Source organism: Bos mutus, chromosome 21 (genome assembly GCF_027580195.1).
Source record: "Bos mutus isolate GX-2022 chromosome 21, NWIPB_WYAK_1.1, whole genome shotgun sequence".
NCBI classification, from domain to species: domain Eukaryota; kingdom Metazoa; phylum Chordata; class Mammalia; order Artiodactyla; family Bovidae; genus Bos; species Bos mutus.
In genome coordinates, this window is record NC_091637.1 from 28324225 (window position 1) to 28346874 (window position 22650).

General features: G+C 50.3%; 1 protein-coding gene across 2 annotated transcripts in view; it reads left to right on the top strand.

Annotated features, from left to right (window-relative positions):
* Positions 1 to 22650, top strand: part of PCSK6 (proprotein convertase subtilisin/kexin type 6) — a 169790-nt gene that overhangs the window by 53977 nt on the left and 93163 nt on the right. For both annotated transcript variants that reach the window (XM_070358493.1, XM_070358492.1), the window contains exons 3-6: positions 10216 to 10326; positions 10783 to 10926; positions 13144 to 13220; positions 14916 to 15004. In XM_070358493.1, coding sequence (XP_070214594.1) covers positions 10216 to 10326; positions 10783 to 10926; positions 13144 to 13220; positions 14916 to 15004 — 421 coding nt within the window. The remainder of the gene's footprint in view (positions 1 to 10215; positions 10327 to 10782; positions 10927 to 13143; positions 13221 to 14915; positions 15005 to 22650) is intronic.

A 22650-nucleotide genomic window follows, 5' to 3' on the forward strand; every position in this document is an offset into this window, starting at 1 on the left:
ACAGAACCGAACAGAACACCAGCGGGAGGGAAGATTGAAGACTTCAGTCACATGCACTCACATTCTTTAGGCATCTCTACCCTGACCCTGTACCAGCGTCGTGCAGTTGTTGTCCCTAATCACCTTTACTTGGTGTTTTAAACCGCCTTTGAAAAGGGTCATTTTGCTCGAAGAGCCTGGTGGGCCAGCCCTCTCTCTTCTTGGGAGAACAGCCAGCCTGCTCTCCGGGTGCGGTATCAGTCGCTGGGTTTCTCCAAAGGGCTGTCATTTAAGCCAACTGAAAGCATTTGTTTTTAACTTGTTCTTTTGCCAAGAGTCTGGAGCAGGGTGGATGTTACAGAAGCACCAGCCAATAGCTGTAAGGGCTCCCAAATGTTTTAAAAATTACTTGTTCTGACTAGGTTCCAAGCTGGCTGATAGTTGGATGTTGAGTCTTCCAAGCCTTACATTTTAGAGTGGTGACTCTGGCTCAGCCCTCCCACTGTGTGCTCAGCCAGATCAATGACGGAAATGGAAGGATAAAGATGTTGTCAGGGGCCCTCAGTGGCTCCTCATGGAGTGGTGGGAGGCTTTGGGTTGACTCTCTGCTCCAGCCCTTCAGCGCCTGGGAGCTGGGAAGTGATTTCCAGGGCCAGGGTGGGCATGCTGTTTGTGGGACAGGACTTTGCCCCAGAGCTTCATCAGCTTCAGGTTCTCCTCCAGCAGTGATGCAACACTGAAGCTGATCTTTCCATTAACCACAGAGGGACTTTTATCTGAGTTTTGTGTGCTAGAGCCACTGGGTGTGCAAACAAACAGAAAGTTCCTGGCAAATACCAGCATGTGGACAGGAAGTGGCTGCATTGATTTGGGGGTTGATGAACTGTGGGATGGGATGGGTTGGACTGGGGAGTGGGGTGGACTGCCACACACAGCCCGATGGGTCCGCCCATGTGGTGTGGGGAGGCCTTCAGCTGTCTGCACACTTCAGCACAACCCCGCTGGGTCTAGTGGACTCTGGCTGCTATGAACTGGCAAACAGAATTTTCAAATAGGCTTTAAAAGATGGTGCTCTATGATTTCACCAGCAGGCTCACACTTCCACTTATATGCCTCAAAAAGTCCCACAGTCCCACTTACATGCCTCCAAGAGTCCTACAGTCACCGTGTCCCAAAGCTGAGTAATGTTCCAACCACAGCTCTGTCTCAGAGAGAAGCTGTGCCTCCCCCACTCTCGTTCCTCCACCTGGGCAGCCCCGTCCTGGCCTTGTCCTGCGTCCCCACCTGCACCCCTACCCCAGCCCTGTCCTCTGTTGCCTGGATGCCGCACAGCCCCTTTCACTGGCCAGCTGTGGGCATCCTTGCCCAGCCCTTGTTGTGGTGCTGCCGCCCCGGGACATCCTGCCCAGGCCCCCTGGTCTGGCCTCCCTGAAGCCAGGCTGGGCTTTGTGATCCTCATCGGATGACATCTTCACTTCCTCCACCAGCCTGTGCACACACTGCCTCCCCTGGTGTCTCCTCAGTCTCAGCCTGTGCGCCCTCCCACTGGGAGCTGGCTCAGGGCGCTGCTCTAAGTGGTGGGAGGTCCGCACTCTGGGTCTGTGAGGTCCCTGGGACTCCTGGAACGGAGGGGTCCAGGCTGTCTAGATATTGTCCCAGCACGAAAGCTACAGGGCCAGAGCTCATCCGGCCACGTTTGGAGCTGCCCACTGCTGCAGGGCACGCGCTGTCTTACTGGGCTTGGGAACCCATGGGCATCCTCCTCCCTGGGGTTCCCAGCACTGCGAGCCCATCCAGAGCAGCAGACAGACCCTCAGCCCTAGGTCCTGCTCTTGTTCCTGTAAATCTGTTTCCAGCCGCCCCAGAAACTGCCAGGACCAAGGGCCCAAGCTCGGCAGAGTTTGTGGGAGTGAAGAGGGAATCTTCGTTTGCTGGGAATCTGTTAGTGACCAGGACTGGCACAGGGCTGCTGGGAACTGCAGGTCATTCCCAGGAGGCCTGGGATTCCAGGCCCAGGAGCTGCAGAGAGGTGCGGGGAGAGATGGCTGGGTTCAGATGCAAGTAGCCCATCCTGTGCCTGGGCGGTTGGGGGTTGGGGAGGGTGAGTCACCCTCACTTGGCCAGGCCAAGTCTCAGGGCCTGGCCACCCTCACTTGCTTTCGCTCCCAAGTCCGACAGGCTACCCGGTGAATAGCAGATGGACCCTCAGTGTTTACTGAAGCAGATGTCAATTTTCACAGGGTAGGTTCACATAGCAAGTTGTATCTGTTACTGTTTTCTCATAGACTTCTTTTTATGTGATGACTTTTTTTTTAACAAGAGTAACTTTACATATTATCCTATTTTTGTCTAATTTATGTTCCCTTGTGGTGGTGGCAATGAGGGAAAAAGGGAACCTTCTTCATGCTGCACAGAGGTTGTGATACTGACCCTGAGGTGAGGGTGGAAATTTCTTGATGAGCTTATGTCAGCTGAGACTGGCCTGTGGTCAGCCCTGGATGTGAGTTCTGGTGCCCAGACTGGCCCAGCATGGGGAGTGAGGAATCCAGACCCCCCCATAGTCCATCACCCAGGGATGTTCGAGAAAGGTGTTTCTGGGTCCCCAGGCCTGTGGCTCTGAGGGAGAAATACCCACCAGGATGCTCGGGTCTGGCAGCGTCCCCACTGCCCAGTGATCCTAAGTCCCTGTCATTCAGCTGCCGAATGCCCAACTTCAGAAGTACCTTGTGGTCTTGGTTAAATTGTGACAAAAGCCCTAAAGAGGGCTTTAATTGACCAGACGGCAGAAGCACTGACGTGGGCGGCTGGGCACCCCTGTCTGGCTGGTGATTCTGGAGTCAGTGCTCCAGCCCCCTGTCCATTTTGTGATCCTCAGGGCACAGGGCAGGTGGGGAGAGCTTCCCCTTTCCTTTCAGGAAAGGGAGAACTCATATAATCAAGGACCCTGACCTCCTGAGTCCGGTCTTGTCTCCTGCATTTGCAGGTGGGTGGTGCCGGCTCATACCAGCGATGAGCGGACACCTCTGGGCCCCTGTCCTTCAACTTTGACAGGGAGGATTTGAGAGGTGGGCTGTGCTCTGGCCAGCTGAAGGAGTAGAGATGTGCCTGGGTCCCCAGTGGCCTCTGTCCTGTGGGGGGATTGGGGGGGCGGGGAGTTGCGTCTAGGCTGCATTAGATCAGCTTTGAATTTTCTGGTTTGACTTCCTTCTCTTCTGTCTCTTCTACTGCCCAGGCTCTTGGGTTCGCATAGCAGCCTGGCATCTCCTCCCCACCTCACATGGTACCTCAGAGGGCTCAGGTGTCTCCCTGAGACTCTCTCTAAGGAGGCTGGTGCCCTCTGCCCCAGGAGGTCAGCTGGCGGGGGGGTGTCAGTCCTCTGTCTCCGATCACTCTCCACCTCTGCAAGCTGGCCTCTGTGCTTCTTCTTAACTGTGCCAGAATCACAGGCCTCTTGGAAAGGCTGATGAAGGCTGTGGACACCGTTTCTCTCAGAGGAGGAAAGACACCCTAAGCTCACATCTACACGGCTCTACACACAGCTTCTGGGGCTCCTGGGACTTGAGCCTGCCCCTCCACCCTCCAGGGACCCTGGATGCTGGGCAGGAAGCCCCCACTTGGCAACTGCTCATTTCCTACACATGCAATCCATGGCCTGTCCTCAGAAAAGGAGCACGTCACACACTAAGGTGATGTGCTCTGGTCAGGGAGCATGGTTTCCTTTCTGTGGGTCCTCACGCCATGAGTTCACATCTCACTGCTTCTCAGCTGGTAGAAAGCTGGCCCAGCACGTGCTGCAACAGGTGTGTGGAGCACTCAGGATTGATGGGACTCGGGATGTGAGCATCCAGGCCTTCACACGCAGGGGCCCCAGACAGGCTGATCTGACCCTCACTACACAGGCTGGAGGCTGAGGCGCAGACGACAGGGTCACAGGTTTACTTTCCCAGCATGCCTGCCGCTCGCCTCTCTCCTGGAAGAGGCCTTCGGATCTGGGCCCCAGACACTTGGAGTCTGGCCTCTCGTGACTTCCAGAGACTTGCCCTGGTCTGCAGGCATGGCTGGCTCTGTCACAACACACAGGAGAGGGAGTCTCCATCCTTCCCCAGTGACAGAAGGATGCATCCCTCACTTCGAGGACGCCAAGGTGGGGAGAGAGGGGAAGGCGGACCAGAACTGTCTCTCTTGCTGTGCATGAACACGGGACCCGAATAGAACTCCATGTCACAGGCTGAGCGTGGGGGCTGTGAGGAGGCAGGCAGCTTGATTCAGTTCCTGCTCTTCCCCTTGAGTTGGTGGAGGTCTGGGAGAGTGGTCACAAGGGTCTCAGAGAAGGGCTGTTGTCCTTCATTCTTTCTCTGAGCAGAGCCCCCAGGGCCCCTTCTGGGCCCCACCAGCTCCTGGTGATGGCTCAGAGCTTCCCTAGCAGGCAGGGCCTGTGGGTGGTGGAGGGCAGTAAGCAGAGCACAGGTGTGCAGTGGCTTTGGGTGGAGTGCAAGGGCTATTCTTGCTCTGGTGGCATTCTTTCATGGGACAAAGTTTCAGAACAGCCCCTTGTCACTTGTTGCACCCGGGACGACCTGCTGGCTGCCTTCTGGCCCAGCAGCCCAAGGGAAGAGGGTGTGGGCCTCCTGCCCACACAACACTTGGGCACTGCATGGCCTGATAACTCACAGTTTTCAAGGCCGTTCTAGGGTCCTGCTCATTTACATGACCTCTTTCTCAGCATCTTTTAAGTTTACCTCCTCTCAAGTGCAGAGTGACATTTAGCGGATGCCAGATTTTAACTTGACTTCTTAAGAAGAGAGCTGGAGGAGGTGTTGTCTCCCGAAGTACGCACTGCTCTTCACCTCATCTTGAGAAGATGGTAAAGTCTCATGATGAAAATGTTTAACAGGAAACATGCAGAAAATGGATAAAAGAAAAAGTCAGAGTGATGTTTCAGCTTCAAAATATGACTGAAGAAATGAAAATGCTTTACACGGGTTATAAAGGCTTGCCCAGACAAGATAACCTGTGCTGAGCTGGGCTCAAATGCGGCAAACCCAAAGCACCAGTCTTCCGCACAGAGTCCACACTGCTCCCCTGGTGGTCATGGAAACCCAGTCGCGCGCTCTGCTCCACAGTGGTTTCGAAAGTCTGTCTATGGCTATATTTGAATCTAAAGCTTATTCATTTAATGTCATTCCTTCATTCAGAGAGCATTTAGTGAACTCCTACTGTATGCCTCACATCGCCTGGCACACACAAGTACAGTGGTGAGCGAAATGCAGCCCTGGCTTCACATAGGCCAGTGGGGAGCAGAGGGTAGTCATAAAGACCTGGACATGTCCAGCCAGAGCTGTGGGCGGTGCTGGACAAGCCAGATCAGGGGAGCCCCAGCCCCAGAAGACATGCTTCCCTTTTCAGCATCAGGGGTCGTTTTGCCATTTAAGGAAGACAGAGGACAAGGACCCTGTTACAGGCTGAGAGCTGGAGAGACTCGCATGACCAAGGCACATCCTTCCCTCCTGGGGAGCAGGGTGGTGTCTCCTGAAGAGTCTGTGTCCACGTCCTCCATGTCAGCAGTGTCACTGCACAGACACGCTCAGGGCACAGGAGCCTGGTGGCCCACCCCGGCTGGCCCAGGTATCAGGGCACGGTTCCCTGGTGAGGACGGTAGAGAGGAACACAGTGAAGAGGCACCCACCATACAACCAGGCCTGCGGGCTGGAGGCCAGGCCAGAGGGGCCCTGGGCAGGGGTCAGACTGTGCCAGGTGTCAGTCATGGAGCAGGGACCCTCCCAGAGTCATGTGACCTCCAGATGCTGGGGGCATGGCAGCCACGATGAGCTGTGGGTGATGGGGTCCTGACGCCTTTAGGAGACTCTTGTGTTGGAGAGGATCCCTGCTTTGTCCTGACTTGGGGGGTTGAGGGGAGACAGTGGGTTTTAGTGCCACTGATTTAGGAGAATCAGGCAGTGAGAGGGCCCTGGGTGAGCGGGCAGGACCCACTTTTGGGGCAGCTTTAGTTTGAGAGGACAGCAGGGGCAGGTGTCCAGGGCCCAGTGATGTGCAGGGAAGGGCAGTTAGGGTGGGGGCTCCAGCCAGAGCTGGTAGCAGTGGGCACCCTGGGATGGCCCCTCTGTTTTGGTGAAGTCCCCACGCCAGCGCCCCTGCTACAGCCCTCAGCCCCTCCTCTGGGGGCTCCAGGTCTGATGTTAGGTAGGACAGCCTCATGAATTCTCAGACATGTAACACCTCAGCCCTGATCAAGGCTGTGATCCCAGGATGGCCATAGCAAGTGACCACCAACTGGGGGCTTCAGACACCAGAAGCATATTGTCTCAGAGCTCCAGAGCTATGGTACTGGCAGATGTGGTCCCGCTGGGGGGTCCTGCCTTGCCACCTGCAGCTCCTGGCAGGTCAAGGTGCTCCTGGAGCTGTTTTCTTCCCAAGGCCTCACTTTCCTTGGTCTTAGTCTCCCCCTGCCTGTCCCTTGTCAGGATGCTTGTCGTGGGATTCAGGGCACAACCAGATAATCCAGCATGACCTCGTCTTCAGAGCCTTAGCTGATTACAGTTGCAGAGACCCTCTTCCTGAATCAGGCCACGTTCCCCCCATTCTGGGTGAGTGAAAGCACCTTTGGGAGGCCGCAATCAACTCCCTGTGAAACCTAATGAGAGTTATGGAGAGCCAACAGGGACTTTCTTGTCTCTTCCTTCCTTCATGGACCTGAAGGTTTTTCAGAGCGATCAGTTCTCTTCCTAAGAAGGCTGGGGCCCCACCCAACAGCTCAGCTCTCACCCTGCACACAATTGCCACATGTGTATCTTAATGTGACCCAGGCCGCGGATCTGCAGTCTTCCCTGAGTATATACCCTTGGCCTTGACAGGTAGCCAGAGTGCACCACAGTCTCTCTTGCCATCTTCACCAAAAGGTCTGAGCACCTAGAAGTTCTGAGGGCCCTAGTGAGCCAACCAGAAGTGAAACTGCCATGTAAAATGGGCAGGCTGCCAGCAGAACAGGACAACGTTCCCTGTGCTCCTGGCCTCTCGGGGCAGGAAGAGCTCACGATCAGCCCCGACCCAGCCCGACTCGCCATCATCACCAGCTCACCGCCTGTGTTCCTTCCTCTTCAGTGGTTTGGGAAAAGTTTCAGAAGGCTCCCCTTACAGTTGGTAAAGAATCCGCCTGCAATGCAGGAGACCCTGGTTCGATTTCTGGATCAGGAAGATCCACTGGAGAAGGGATAGGTTACCCACTCCAGTATTCTTGGGCTTCCCTTGTGGCTCAGCTGGTAAAGAATCCACCCAAAATGCAGGAGACCTGGGTTCAATCCCTTGGTTGGGAAGATCCCCTGGAGAAGAGAAAGGCTACCCACTCCAGCATTCTGGCCTGGAGAATTCCAGGGACTGTATAGGAGAATTCCTATACAGTCCATGGGGTCACAAAGAGTCGGACATGACTGAGGGACTTTCACTTCAGAAGGATGTGTGTTATCTCTTAAGTGTTTGCTAGAACTCATCTGTGAAGCCGTCTGGTCCTGGACCTTCAGATGTTGGGAGTTTTTTCATCATGGTTTCAGTCTCAGCAACTGTGGCTGGTCTGCTCTGGCTCACTTGTTTCCGAGCTCTGCGCAGGAATTGGTTCCACAGACAACATGTCCTTAGGGTCCTGAACTGTGTGTTCTTTTGTCATGAACAGCCTTACTGTTCACGATGAGGTGCCCCTTGGGAAAGCCACAGTTTCAGGCACTTGGCTGGGGATCACTGGCACCCCTGACCCTCCTGGAAAGGTTCACTGGTTCTGGGTTCCAGCCTGAGGGGCTCCTGAAGCAGAGCTCTGTGTCTGAGTGGAGGTGTATGTATGTGTGTGGGGGGGAGGGTGGGGCTGGTCCTGGGTGGGAATCAGTGGTGTTTACACTCATGCTCATGACCAGAACCAGCAGTGGACACACTGGAGACAGTGCAGCGTTATTGAGCAGGCCACTGAGTAAGGGGCCATGGGGCCATGCTCCCCAGAGACACAAGGGCCAATCTGGAAAATGGCAGGAGGATGGAATGCAGGAACCCTCTGCCCTTTCCTGGAGCCGGGTGAGAAGCAGGGCTGTGGCTGGGGCCTGGAGAAGGGAGATGCGGATTGGCCCTGACCAGGTGACCATGGGCTGAGTCAGCCTCTGTGCCTGGCATCTGGGAGTTCGTGTGTGCAGGCCTGGCGAGTGATTTGTTGTATCCAGGTCCATTGGCCTGACAGTGCCTGACAGCTGTCAGTGTCCTGCAGTGACCTGTCCCGGGGGAGAAAGCTGCCCCAGACCATGCCATAGGGACAGCCCCCAGCTGTCACCTCCACCAAATTATGTGTCAACTGGGTTCTTAGCCAGAGTGCAGCAGCCACTGAGACCAGGAGCCCTTACTGTCTTATCCCACAGGGGGATTGTTCTGTGACTGGTGGCACTGTGCCCTCCATCACCTGCCTGATTTTCAGGAGCCACCCAGTTGGCCTTGGGAGAGGAAGGTCCCCCTCCTCTGTGATGGGAAGTGCAGCCTGGTGGGTAGTGAGTTGGCCGAGCTGGTGGGCCCAGAGCATCCCATCCCAGGAGCTTGAGCTGTCTGTGGGGTACGACCACTGTACTTACAGCACGCAGCCCAGCCAATTAGGGCATAGGGTCTTAGGCATTTTATACCGAGTTAAAGCTTCCTGGTTCAGGTAGTAATACTTTGGGAAGTCTCACAATGCCTTAAGAGGGTGTTATGAGCAGAATATTTCACTGTGCAATTTTACTTGCCATGCCCATGTCTCCTGCATCTCCTGAATTGGAATGCAGGTTCTTTACCGCTAAACCTTCCCTGGTGACATTTGCTTCTGAGCATGTTGTCCTTGGAGATCAGGGTCACCCTTAACTGTGGGGCTGTTGCACTCTCCTCGCTCAGGTGCCTGTGGGGAGGTCAAAGCTGAGGTCTGAGGGGAGCTGCTTGGCCCTTGACCTTTGTGCCTCCATCCCCCTGGGGTCACCAGCCTTGGCCTAACCTCCAAGTCACCCAGCCCCCCATGCCCAAGGCTCCATCCTTGTCTTCCTCCCCTACTTTCCCTGCCCTTGGCCACCTGTCTACCTCACTCTGGGCTGCCTAGTGGGAGTCCTCGACTGGAACACCAACTTCTGAGAGCAGGGCTGGGTGTCCCCATTCTGCCCACTGCAGCCCCTGTGCAGAAGTGAGTCCCAGTGGCAGGAGAATGGGATTGGGAACCCATAGCAGCTGGACCGAGAAAACGTTTAGGTTCAGGGCATGGGAGTTCCAGCTCCCTTATCTTTTAAAAGTGAAAAAAAAAAAACACCTCTTCCACTTTGAAACAAACACACACGTGATGACGATACATCCTTGTGCCAGTCACTGATGGCACACTTTATATGCCATCCTTCCTTGTGGTGCCACAGTGATGCCCATTGCACAGGTGATATGAGCAAATTGAGGCCAGGGAGGCTCCCTGCTCGAAGTCACTCCACTGGTGAGTTTGGGCCCAGATTTGAATCCAAGCAGCCAGGCTCCAAGATTCCTGCTCTTAAGTAACATTTATCCTGCCTCTGAAGCTTTTTTCCCTTGGTTGTGACAGCAGGTCATGCCGATTGAAAGAAGTTTATAAAACCCTGAAAATAATTTTAAAATCTTGAACAAACAGTAAAATCTTAAATGAATGCCATCCAGAAATTGCTATCAGTATTTTGCTGTGTGCCTCCCTGGGTTTTCTCTGCATGTCAGTATTTTGCTGTGTGCCTCCCTGGGTTTTCTCTGCATGTCAGTATTTTGCTGTGTGCCTCCCTGGGTTTTCTCTGCATGTCTGGTACCAGGTCTGCAGTAGTTGCTGTGCTTCCATTATAGGGATCATCATAATTAACCGTGTCCTCCCGATAAACCATTTGACACCTTTTATGCCTCTGCACTCTCCATTCCTGACGTGTATTTCCTTTTAACTAGGGACAAGGGTCACCAGAATACTGGCCATTTCACAAGGTCTCCTTTAGCAGGATGATTTTCCTACTGTTGCATAAGAGCGGTCCTCTTCCCTTCCATGTAGACTGGTTTTCATCTTTCAAATATGGTTGCTCTGAAGTGAAAATGTCTCCTTGGAATTAACCATCCGAGGCATCTGATACACCTAGATGTTCATGGAGAAGGATGCCTGGAACACCTGCAAAGCGGCCTTGTGGAGCCAGGACATGGCTGCTGAAACAGAGAGTAACTGCATTTCTCCCCTGCTAGGTGAAATGGATCCAGCAACAGGAAGTTAAACGGCGGGTGAAGAGACAGGTGCGAAACGACCCACAGGCACTTTATTTCAACGATCCCATCTGGTCCAACATGTGGTACATGGTAAGTAGGCCATGGGCCTCTGTCCCCACCCTGTGTTTCTGAGATGGGTCAGCTCCAGACAGATGGACTTCTTTTGCATGTAGAACCCCTATTTCAGTGCTGTCAGGCACACGCTCTCTTGTGAATCTTTCATTATGTGAGGGTCAGGGTGAAGGGCCCCCGGAGCAGGGGAGGGTGGGCGGCACCTTGAGCCATGGATGGAGCCCATGAAGGGTGGGAACACCAGGGAGAGCCGTGGGGACATGGCCTGGCTGGGGCAGGAGGGCCTTCCGTGTACACGTGGCCAGGTCAGGGCGGGAGAGTGATGCAGCCCTCCTCGATGACTCTTGCTAGGACCAGGAGGAGGAATGGAGGTCCTACCCTGTCCTCCCACTAGCACCACAGCACCTCTGTTGGGCTGGCAGGTCTGTGTCAGGCGTGTCTGTGCTGGGGGCTTTGTGTCTCGTGTGCCTGCAGCACTGTGGTGACAAGAACAGCCGCTGCCGGTCAGAAATGAACGTCCAGGCAGCATGGAAGCGGGGCTACACGGGAAAGAACGTGGTGGTCACCATCCTGGATGACGGCATAGAGAGAAACCACCCAGACCTGGCCCCGAACTACGTAAGTGGAGTCTTGGCGCTGGCTCCCTGAGACTCTCACCTGCGCTGGTCATTACCTGAGACAACGTACAGCATAACCTGCTTAAGCCCCCCCGCCCTGCCCCATTATGTTACAGTACGGAAACCGAGCTGGCAGTGCTGGTGAGCCCAGCTGCCCAGAGCCAGGGGTGTTTGAGAGGGTTCCCGGGCACTGCTGGGGCCCTGAGGGGCTCAAATGTGTGTGCTTGGGTGTGTGTGTGGGGTGTCCCCTCTGCACACATGTCTGTGTGCCTGTTTACCTTCAGATCGGCGTGTGTGGGGGTTGTGTGTGTGATGGTTGTGTGTAGGGACCCTCTGCCTGTTACTCCTCCAATGGTGCAGAGAAAAGAACCTGGCACGTGGTAACTTTTGAGAATTGCCTTCGAGATTCTAAGGCACTTGGGTGCCTCGGTTACATCAGTCATCTCATGTTGGTTGGGTAGATGGTTATGCACCCTTAACGATGTCAGTTTTTTAATTTTATCTTCTTAAAACATTTATTAAAGTAAAGTTGATTTATAATGTATTAATTTTTGCTGTCTGGCAAAGTGACTCAGCTATATATGTGTAAAACATCTTTTCTGTTACGGTTTATCACAGGATATTCAATATAGTTCCCTGTGCTGTGTAGTAGGACCTTGTTATTTATCTACCCTATATATACTAGTTTGCGAAGGATGACAGTTTTGAAGTCAACAATCAGGAGAGCTTTTACAACATGTCTTAAAGGAAGATAGGAGATTATACAGATAATATATAAAGCAAAAACATACATATTAAAAATATAAGATGAAGGGAATTATGAGGCATAGCTAACGCATGGATGAACCGTGAAGACAGTACCTGGGTCACGAAACGACACACACTGATTGTTACTGAAATCGCAAGTCTGTGTGCCCAACACACAGTGAGGCCCATCATATACTAAACATTAGACTTTGGCGCAGAGAAAAGTTTATTATAGGTTCATACAAGCAGATGGGTGGCTCATGCCCTAAGAACCCCAAAGTTACTGAAAGCTTTCAGCGAGGCCCTTTAAAAGCAAAAGGTGAGGGAGGGCCAAGGTTGGTTGTTGCAGACTTCTGTGTGTCAGATCCTTTGTTCCTGAGGTCAGGTGGTCAGGTAATGGTGTTCCTGTAAATCTCTACCAGATGAATGTTATTCTCTGTCCTGTCAAGAAAGCAAGGTCCCAAGGCACAGCTTTCACCCTTCAAGGTCCCAGTCCTGGCTCAGAGGAGACAGGTCTCAGTTGGCAACTCCTTCAGGGCCATGAGGGAGCCAGGCATCCAACCCACTGATCCTCAGGCTGCTTAGGCCGCCCAAATGGGGAGACCAGGTCCCACAGACTGTGACCCAAACAGATGGGCACTGCTAGTTAGGTCGCAGAGACAGGGATGGGGGAGAGGTTCACGGCTGCTTCAAGGCCTGGGGTAAAGTTAGTGGGTGGCCTTGGCAAGGGCTCTGAGGGCCATAGTCTCCAGTCTGCTTCCTGGGCCTCCAGCTCACTGAAGGCTGGGTAAGCTGCAGGGCCTCCAGGAGAAGGCCTGAATCTGCCTCTTACCTCACTCTCCACCTGATGACCACCACGCCACTGACCCTTGACTCAGTCACTGCCACAGTGGTTCCTTGGTGTCAGGTGCTAGTGGTCAGGGCCCACTGTAACACTGACCAATAGCTGAGCAGCACAAATAATGGTCACTCATTGACAGTCGGCTGCTTGTGAGGCCGGGCCCATTGAGGCACCAGAGTAGTGGCTGAGGAGCCCTGTTGCCTAGTAACAGGGAGCAGAGTAATGGCTGCCTGCTAATCCTTCTCTGTTACATGATCTCATGTAGGTGAGGTCCCTGGAGTAGTTGCATTCATAGAGATGGAAAGCAGACGGTGGCTGCCAGGGGCTCAGGAGGGAGGATTAGGAGTTAGTGTTTAAGAGGTGCAGAGTTTTGCAAGATGAATCCTGTGGATGGATGGTGCTGGCAGCCACACAACTTGTGGATGTACTTAGCACCATTGAGCTGTAAAAATGGTTAGGGTGGTAAATTTTATGTGTATTCACCACATAATTATATATATGTATAATTGTTGTTACAGTAAGAGAGTGCCCGGCTTGTTTCTGTTTGCAGTCGAGGCCTAAAACCAGTTATAAACAGAGTTGTGATACACTGAGCCACTTCTCTTTGGTCACCAAGGTTTCATTTTTTAGGATTCCTACGCGAGCTATGACGTCAATGGCAATGATTACGATCCGTCTCCGCGGTACGATGCCAGCAACGAGAATAAGTACGTCCTGGGTCACCTGCCTGACCCCTACCTGCTTCCTTCTCTGTTGCTGTCCCCACAGATGGTGGAGCCAGCTCACATGGGGACCCTAGGCTGGAGATGGGCCGGGGGCAGCTCTCTGCCTCCTGGTGGGGTCTGGGGCTGACCACCAGGAGCAAACCCCACACCGCCTTCCAGGCTTGCAGGCTCAGTGGGTTTGGCCCCTTCCTGTGGGCTGTCACTCTGCTGGTCAGCTGCAGTGGGTGTTGGGCCAGCATTATTCCTGTTTGCAACATTGTCGGAATATCTCATGGTCTGCACAGCCAGCTTTGTCCAGATCACGATGTGTTCTCTCGGACCACTCAGTCAGCATCCAAGCCTTCTTGACCCTGTCTTTGACCTCACAAGGGCAGTGGTGGAGGCCCAAGTGATGCTGGGGCTGGCTGTGTGACTCTGTGCAAGTGGGGTGACCTTGCTGAGTCTCGGTGTCTTAGAGATGCCTTGTGTCCTGATGCTTCCTCCTCCGAGGGCTGGGCGCGGGGGTGAGATGATGGGTGAGGGACACACCGTTACTGTTCGGTCATTGAGACTTGTGATAGGGGGAGTGGGGGTGGTCTGGAGAGACTGGGGGACTTGGCACCATTGGTAGCAGCCCTGGGGGTGATGTCTAGTTTCCCAAACCTGCCTGGGCGCTCCTGTCCAGTGTCCGGCCAGACCTTCCTCCATCAGCTGGCCCTGTGCATTGGCTCTTCCCCTTCTTCCAAACGTGTTTAGAGGATGGTGGAAGCCCTTTCTTTCTTTCCCCTGCCGACACGAGGCCTTCAAGGTGTGTCCTCCTCAGCGTTCCCTGTTTCAGTCCATTTGATGCTGAGGTTGGAGTCCCGGTGTCCCAACGGAGCCCCGCAGGAAGGCTCAGCCAGTGGAGGCAGTTAGTGGGCTGGCCGCAGTGCTCCCAGCACCTGTGAAGGCCTGGCCTCACCTCCCAGGTGCCCTACCCACTCCATGGCCACCACGCTGGGGCTGCAGGGGTGCAGCGGGCAGGGAGGGACCACCCAGATGCGGCGTGGTGAGTCCCGAGTGGGACCCTGGGCCCATGACTCAGGGACAGCCCCAGCTGCAGGCACACATGGTCCAGAGTGTGGACGGAGGGAGGGCTGCCCCGGGGGCTGACCCTTGGGCTCAGGACTGGCTTTAAAGGTGGTTTTGATTCCAAATCAGTGATTCTCACCTCTGAAGGGCCTTCTCAGAGATGTGCCTGCTGTAGGTGGCAGAGTGGGGTCATTACTGAGGAGAGTGCTGACCTCAGGTCACCTCTTCCTATTCCACCTACTGCTGTTGAGTGTTCCGTGTCCAGCCGTCCTCCTTGCCCTCTGCTGGAATGGCTGTGGAGAGGTGTGTGGGGGGAGGGGTCTGCCCAGGGTGAGCACAGGGTAGGGAGAGGGCTCAGGAGACAGAACCTAAGCCTTTGTTTGTTCTTATTTCATCTCTGCAGCCAGGCCAGCATCTGCACTGTGCTGTTAGTCAGGGGGACGCAGAGCCTGGGGGTGGGATGAGGAGGCCGTGGGTGCCCAGCAGAGCCCAAATCTGATACAGGTGCATCACATCTGCAGGGCAGCCTGTGGGGCACATGGATGGCCCAGCAGTTATGGGGAGGATTGAGGGAGGACCTCAGCGTCCCCAGCTTAGGGTCCTGATTGCCTTCTCTCCTTCCCGCAGACATGGCACTCGCTGTGCAGGAGAAGTCGCCGCCTCCGCCAACAACTCCTACTGCATTGTAGGGGTTGCATACAATGCCAAGATTGGAGGTGAGGCCCAAGTGCACTGCCGAGGGGCTCAGGCTGTCCTGGGTGCAGGGTGCAGTCCCCTGCAGGTCTGGGCAGCTGCACTCCCCATGGCATTAGACCGAGTCGGATCCTGGGCCTCACCTCACACTGCCTGGGGCCTGTAAAGCCTCCGTGGGTGCTAGTGTCTGGCCCCTGAGTCACCGCTGTCAAGCTGACTGCTCCGTGAAGCCGCTGGGTCCTGCTGCTGGCCTTCCCAGGCTTGCCAATCACTCTCCCAGCAGAATTTATGGTTTTCACCTGAGAGGAAGCCTAACCTTGGCCCCAACTCTTGCTGTAGCCTCCTGGCCCACTGTACCTGCCCCTCAGCTTTAGCCAGAGAACATTTGTCACAGTGACCCGCAGACTTGCCTGGTCTCCCCTGTTTGTCTTGGTGGACTTGTAGCATTCACATCACCCCAAAAGCCTCCCTGCCTCCCTTTTGGGTCAGTCCACCCATGACTTACAGTTGCCCACGCCCAAATGTGCTTCCGTGGAGGCTCTCGAAGCTGGATGCTCCCGCCTTGTTCTCCAGGGGGTCAGCCTTCCAGGGCCCTGTAGGGAACACTACCTGACCCAGGATATCTCTGGCTCTGTTGTTTATTTTCTCCATTGGAGAGTCAGGCTTCTCTTGTCAGCATGGGGCTTTAAGAGCAGAGAGTCACGCAACTTCCTCACGCCTCCCCCGCCCAAGCCTGGCAGTTGGTCATTTCAGAATGGCAGAGGGTCATTCAGCATGTCCTCTGCAGTGTCTTGTAGGGCATGTGGCTGAACTGGCACTGAGCAGGTGTGTGCCAGGCCTGAATGGTCCCCAACCATCCACTTGGCCTCGGGGCACTGCGTGCTCACCTGTGGCTCTGGCCCTCAATTTGAAAGTGCTCATGTGCACGCCAGTGGCTGTGCTGGGTGCCTCCTTCCCATGGCATGGCCTTCTCGGCTGCTTTTCCTTTATGAAGGGGCCGTAGCTCCTTCAGCTCTGTGATGAGCAGTGAAGGGTGGGGAGGTTGGGCCAGGGGTTCTATGGGTCACTCAGTCCTTGGGGAGTTTCTTGAGTTTTGAGAAAAGGCTCCCCAGTTTTCAGTTACTGAGGACTCTCCACCTGCCCTGTCCCTGGAAACCTTTGAAGTGGCTGGGACTTGTCAGTCTGTGACATCATTAGCCACCAAGAGCATGTCCTGCAGAGAACAGATCAGAGGACTGTCACCTGATCTCACTCCATCATGGAGTTTATGTTGAGATGTGTAAGGTCTCCCTGGAGCCTTTGATGAGTGAAGACCCATGAAAATTCTCCCTGACTGATCTGGGTACCAGTTGAATTCCCACCACCCACTGCCTCTGTGTCCTGGGACAATGGGTGTAAAGTCTCTGTGAACATGGGTGGGGTTGCCATGGAGAAGGGGTGGGGGTATTGGCATTGACCCAGGGAACCTATGACAGCCGCGTCTCCAGAGCTGCTGCACACAGCATCAGCCTCTCCACCCTCTTCCTGACCCTCCCTCCAAGCCCACCTGGACAGGCAGCCTTCAGGCACCCTAACACAACCTCCCTCTCCACGTGCTGGCACAAAGCAGGGAACTTCTCTGAGACATTCTGATGTTTCCATGAGCTCTACCTTTTTATATCTTTTCTGTTTCTAAAGTTGTTCAATAGATTAAAGTGTATATCCTAACTTAATTCCAATCTACATGGAGTTAATATTATACAACTTCATGTATAATATATGAACCTAAAACATTACTTGAGTTCACACTTAGTTTCACCTTTTATGCTGTTGTTTTTATGTTTTCATATTTTATAAACCCACTGTTTATTCTTGCTGTAAACAGTTGGCTTGTGAAAAGAAGTATACTTACCTACATGTTTACCCTTCCATATTTTCTAGCTTCAGATTCCTTCTGTCTGGTTTCAGTTTTTCTCCAGCCTGAGAATTTCTTTTACTGCTTTAGTATTTCTTGAAGTGTAGGTATGCTGGTGAGAAATCATCTCAGCTTTTATCTGAATTTCATCTTCTTTGAAAGAAGTTTTGGTGAATCCTGGGGTGACATGGTTCTCTCTCAGCCCTTTAAAGATGCTCTTCCATTGTCACTGGCATTCGTTGTTTCTGATGATGAGTTGGTTGTCATCCTTATTGTTGTTCCTCTGTATGTAATGTGAGTTGTTTCTTTGGCTACTTTTATTTAGCCACCTCATGCGAAGAGTTGACTCATTGGAAAAAACTCTGATGCTGGGAGGGATTGGGGGCAGGAGGAGAAGGGGACGACAGAGGATGAGATGGCTGGATGGCATCACTGACTCAATGGACGTGAGTCTGAGTGAACTTCTGGAGTTGGTGATGGACAGGGAGACCTGGCGTGCTGTGATTCATGGCGTCGCAAAGAGTCGAACACAACTGAGCGACTGAACTGAACTGAACTGAACTGAAATATTTAGTAAATATTTCATTATTTACTTTTATTTATTTAGTATTTTTTCCTCTCTATGCTTTGTCTATGATGACTCTGATGGCCCTTGGTGTAATTTCTTTCATAGTTATCCACCTTGGGATTTGCTATGCTTCTTAGTGGGTTGTTTGTTTATTCTTTCTTTTTCTAAATGAAGTTTGGAAAAATTTCTGTCAATGTTTCTTTAAATATTTTTTGCAGTCCTGTTTTCTCTCTCTTCTCTTTGGGCACCAGTTATAGCTGTTATATTGCTTGATATATCTCACAGGTTAAAGCTGTATTCATTTTTTAAATCTTTTTGTGTTTGTGTGTGCTTCAGATTTGATAATTTCTTTCGCACTATTTTCTTCAAGTTCACCAATCCTCTCTTTTGTTGTGTTCAATCCATTGTTATTTCCACCCAATGATTTTTTTCCTTTTTCTTTCCTATTCAAATATTGTGCTTTTCTGTTCTTTGATGTCCATGTGGCTATTTTTTCACTATTTCCAAATCTTTTCTGACATTCTCTTTCTCATCATCCATTATACTTATATTTTACTTTGGATTCTTTAAAATATTTATGAGTTTTTTACAGTCTTTTGTACTGATTCCAATAGCTTGGTCATATATGATATGTTTCTATTTTTTAAATTGAAGTGTAGTTGATTTACAGTGTTTCAGGTGGACATCAAAGTGGTTCATATATATAATATATATACATATATCTTCAGATTTTTTCCATTATAGATTATTACAAAATATTGAAGATAGTGTTGTATAGTAGGTCCTTGTTATTTATCTGTTTCACATATAATATGTATCTGTTATTCCCAAATTTAGGTCAAACAAAAACAAGTATATGATATCACTTTATGTGGAGTTTATAAAACAGTGATACGCTTGAACTTACTTGCAAAACAGAAACAGACTCACAGACAGCCACAGACAAGCTTCTGGTTACCAAAGGGAAGTGAGGGATAAACTGGGAATGTGGGTATGTTTCTAATCATTGATTTTTCTTTTTATAGTGTGCAACATACTCCTGTTTCTTTGCACATGTCTAGTAATTTTTTATTGTACACTGGACATTGTTCCATTATATTGTAGGGACTCTTGATTCTGTTATCCCTGAATACAATTGAGTGTTGTTCTTGCTGTCAGTTCAATTTTTCATTTTGTAATGACTCATCTGTTCTGATTTGCCCTTCGCCTTAGAGGAAATCCTTTAGCTCAAGAACAGTCTTTACTCTTAGATGTTGTTCAGTCGCTAAGGATAGTGTGACTCTTTTAGTATTTCAGTGGAAACACTGAAGCGTTTAACCAGCATGTCTAAGTTGGCAAGGTTCAAGCTCCAAGTTGACCGCAGTGCCCCTGCAGTGGCAGCCCACTGGAGTATCTGCTCACTCATTCAGCCTCCCCCTATTCCTCTCTACCTGGGCTTCTTAGAGACTTGCCCAGATGTGCTCCGTGCAGGGCTTAGCTGAATATCTGAGGGAAGTTTATGTATGTCTTCTTCTGTAGCTCTCTGCTTTCTAGGATTTCTCTCAATTTCCAGCTTCTCTAACAGTTCCAGACTCAATCCCACAGCTCCCCAGCAGAATAAGATTGCATTTTCCTGATTGAGTTCTAGCTTCTCTGTATTAAAAGACATGAGGAGTGCCCTCAGAGGAAAAATGTTATGAACCTGCATCATACCTGGTATGGTTGCTCTTTTAAGAACTGAATCACCTGCTTCTGCCTTCTGGTTGCTTTCCAATGCCCTTAAAAAGTTTTTGTTTTCTTAAGTCTTTAGTCCAGAGTTTATAATTATTATTTTTAAAAGAGTTAGTGTAATAGAAGCTACTCTGCCTTTATTGGAACTAACACTTGTAGTTTCTATTTCTTTACCAAATAGATGGTGTATGTTCTGGTGGCTCAGATGGTAAAGAATCCACCTGCAATGCAGGAGACCTGGGTTCAATCCCTGGGTTGGGAAGATTCCTGGAGGAGGGCATGGCAACACATTCCAGTATTATTGCCTGGAGAATCCCCATGAACAGAGGAGCTTGGCAGGCTCCATGGGGTCACAAAGAGTCAGACACGACTGAGTGACTAAGCACAACACAGCACATTGCTGCATGGTAGTTACTCCAGCAAACATTTGTGATCTAGCACAGACAGTGGATTAACTAAGTGATTCCAGCTGAGGGTCATTCATGAGGTTGGCTGTGATTGTCATCTGAGGGCTTGCTGGTGGCTGGAGTATCCACTTTCAGGACAGGTCACTTATTTGGTTGTTGGCTAGAGTCCTCCATCCCCTCCTGACCGTTGGCAGGAGGCCTAGCTTCCTCTTCATGTGTACTCTCCGTGGGGTTACCAGAGTGCCTGTGGCATGGTACCTAGCTTCTCTCACTGCAGGTGATTCAGAGAACCAGCAGGAAGCAGCAGTGCTTTTTATGATATGGTCTTAGAAGTCACACACAGTCAGTTCAGTCACACTCTGTTCTTTAGAAATGATCCCAACATATACTCAAGAGGAGAGACATTAGGCTGCATCTGTTGAATGAAAAAGTGTCAAAGAATTGTGGATATGGTTTAAAATCACTACAGATGGGCTCCTAAAAGTGTACTATATATTTATACAAATGGAGTAATTTTTTTCTACCAACTTGCTTTGTAGAATTGCATGTTTCTTACATGTTTTATCACAGGAAAATAAATGGAATAAAAAGTGGCACTGTCCAAATTATGTCTTTAAAATAATATGCTTGCTTGTTAACAAGTTGAAATAACTCCACAATGTATGTAATGCTTTATCAAATTGCAGAGGAGGACAAGGAAGGTAAAATATCATCTGGAACCTGGTGAAAACAGAAATAACCAGTACTTACAGAGTTCTGTCTACATCGTAGGCACTGATGAGGTGTCTGTCTGTATGATGAGGTGTCTGAAGTGTCTTATGTGTCTTACATAATCTCTACAGAGCACTCTGTCATTGATGCTGCTTTTGTCCTCATTTCACAGATGAGGGCCAGCCAGCTCTTAGCCTCTACTCTTTTACAAAATGCAATGCAGGAGACCTGGGTTTGATCCCTGGGTCAAGAAGATCCCCTGAGAAGGAAATGACAATCCACTCCAGTATTCTTGCCTGGAGAATCCCATGAGCAGAGAAGCATGGCGGGTTAGAGTGCATGGCATCACAAAGAGTCAGACACAACTTAGCGGCTGACACTAACCCTTTAAACCATATTTACTAAGTGTGGATAGATGGATGAATGGATGGATGGATGGACAATATTGTTTTTGTTTTTGTTTTTTTAACTTTTGATTGTACCATGCAGATGGTTCCTTAGACATGATGGTGTGACTTAAGATTTTTCAACTTAACCATGATGTGAAAGTGATACATCAAAGTAGAAACCCTAGTTTGAGTTTTGAATTTTGCTCTTTTTTGGAGCTAGCAATATTCCATATGGAATTCTCTCATGGTGCTGGGCAGTGGGAGCCTCAGCTTCTAGTCAGTCACAGAGCCACAAGGGTAAACAGCTGACTCGTGTACAACAGTTGTGTCTTCACTTTCGGTACAGTATTCAGTAAATTACAGAAGATATTCGATGCTTTATTATAAAGTAAGCTTTGCCGTAGGTGATTTGCCCGTAGGTGATTTGTAGGCTAATGTGAGTGTTCTGAAAATGTTCAAGGGAGGCTGGGTAAGCTATGATGTTTGTTGGGTAGGTATATTAAATGCATTTTTTACTTAAATCTGTCCTAAGTTGAGAATATTTTACGAGAATGTAACCCTATCATAAGTCAAGAAAGATCTGTACTTGTATTTAGTAAAATATACTAAGTTTAATTTTATACAAACTTAATACGAGAGAAACTAAGTAAAACTTAATATTCCTGAACTTTAGATTTAATTTTATGTTTAATTGTGTTTGTTTAGTGTTTAACTTTATGCTTGCTTTATTTGATTTATGTGCATTGAATAGAAGAAAAAGAAATCAGCTTAAGGGAGAGAAATTGCTGAACTTCACATAAATATTTCCTTATGTGAAGAAATGACATATTTTCTCAAATATCTCTCTTTTATTAAAAAAAAAGTCCCAAGATTGTGACAGCCTTTAAAGATGCCAGAGTTAATTTTTTGTTGTTACATATATTTCCCATACTGAGTAATTAACATTCATTTCAGCTTGTTCTCACTTCATCCCACACTTCAATTTTAGTTCTTTTTTTAAATATTGTTTTTACATTGTCAAGGTTCAGTATTAGTCACCTGTCATTATGATTCTCATAGTTTTTTAGTCTTGGGTCCCCACCATCATTTTCAGTACACCTTTTCACTCCTGAGTAATCTAATTTGATTCATCTCTTAATTCACTGGACTTTGCCACCCATTAACTTTTTCAAGCTGGAGGAGGGCATAGCAGCCCCCTCCCGTAGTCTTGCCTGGAGAATCCCATGGACAGAGGAGCCTGGTGGGCTACAGTCCATAGGGTCACAAAGGGTTGGACATGACCAAAACAACTTAGCACACACACAACTTTTTCAAGAAAGGCTAACAGGTGCTGTTTTCTTTCATCTTTGGGAAGTTCTGAAGGTGGCCTTTGCACCTGAGTTATACCTTTAATGTATACAGCCTTATGGAACTTGATAAACATCACCTGCTTGTCTTCTGGATCCACTGTTGCTTGGGAAAGTTTGAAGTCAGCCTAAATCCTTCTCCTTGTAGGTGACTTGACTTTGGGGCTTGGATTACTGTTGCTCTTCAGTCGCTAAGTCATGTCGAACTCCTTGTGACCCCATGGACTGCAGCACGCCAGGCTTCTCTGTCCGTCTCCTAGAGTTTGCTCAAACTCATGTCCACTGAGTCAATGATGCCATCCAACCATCTCATCCTCTGTCGTCCCCTTCTCCTTCTGTCCTCAATCTTTCCAGCATCAGGGTCTTTTCCAGTGAGTCAGCTCTTTGCATGAGGTTGCCAAAGTATTGGAGTCCCAGCCTCAGCACAGTCCCTCCAGTGAGTGCTCAGGGTGGGTGAGCCTTCTTTACTCTGGAAGTCCAGCCCCTGTGGCTACCTCTGGCTGAGGCTTCTGCAGCAGCTGTTCCAGGGATGCAGCATCCTCAAAAAGATCTGAGTGTTTTCAATTTTAGGCAAATTTTCTTCTGTTATGATTTTTGAATATTTTTAGCTATATATGTTCAGTTTTATGCTTCTTGTGAACCAC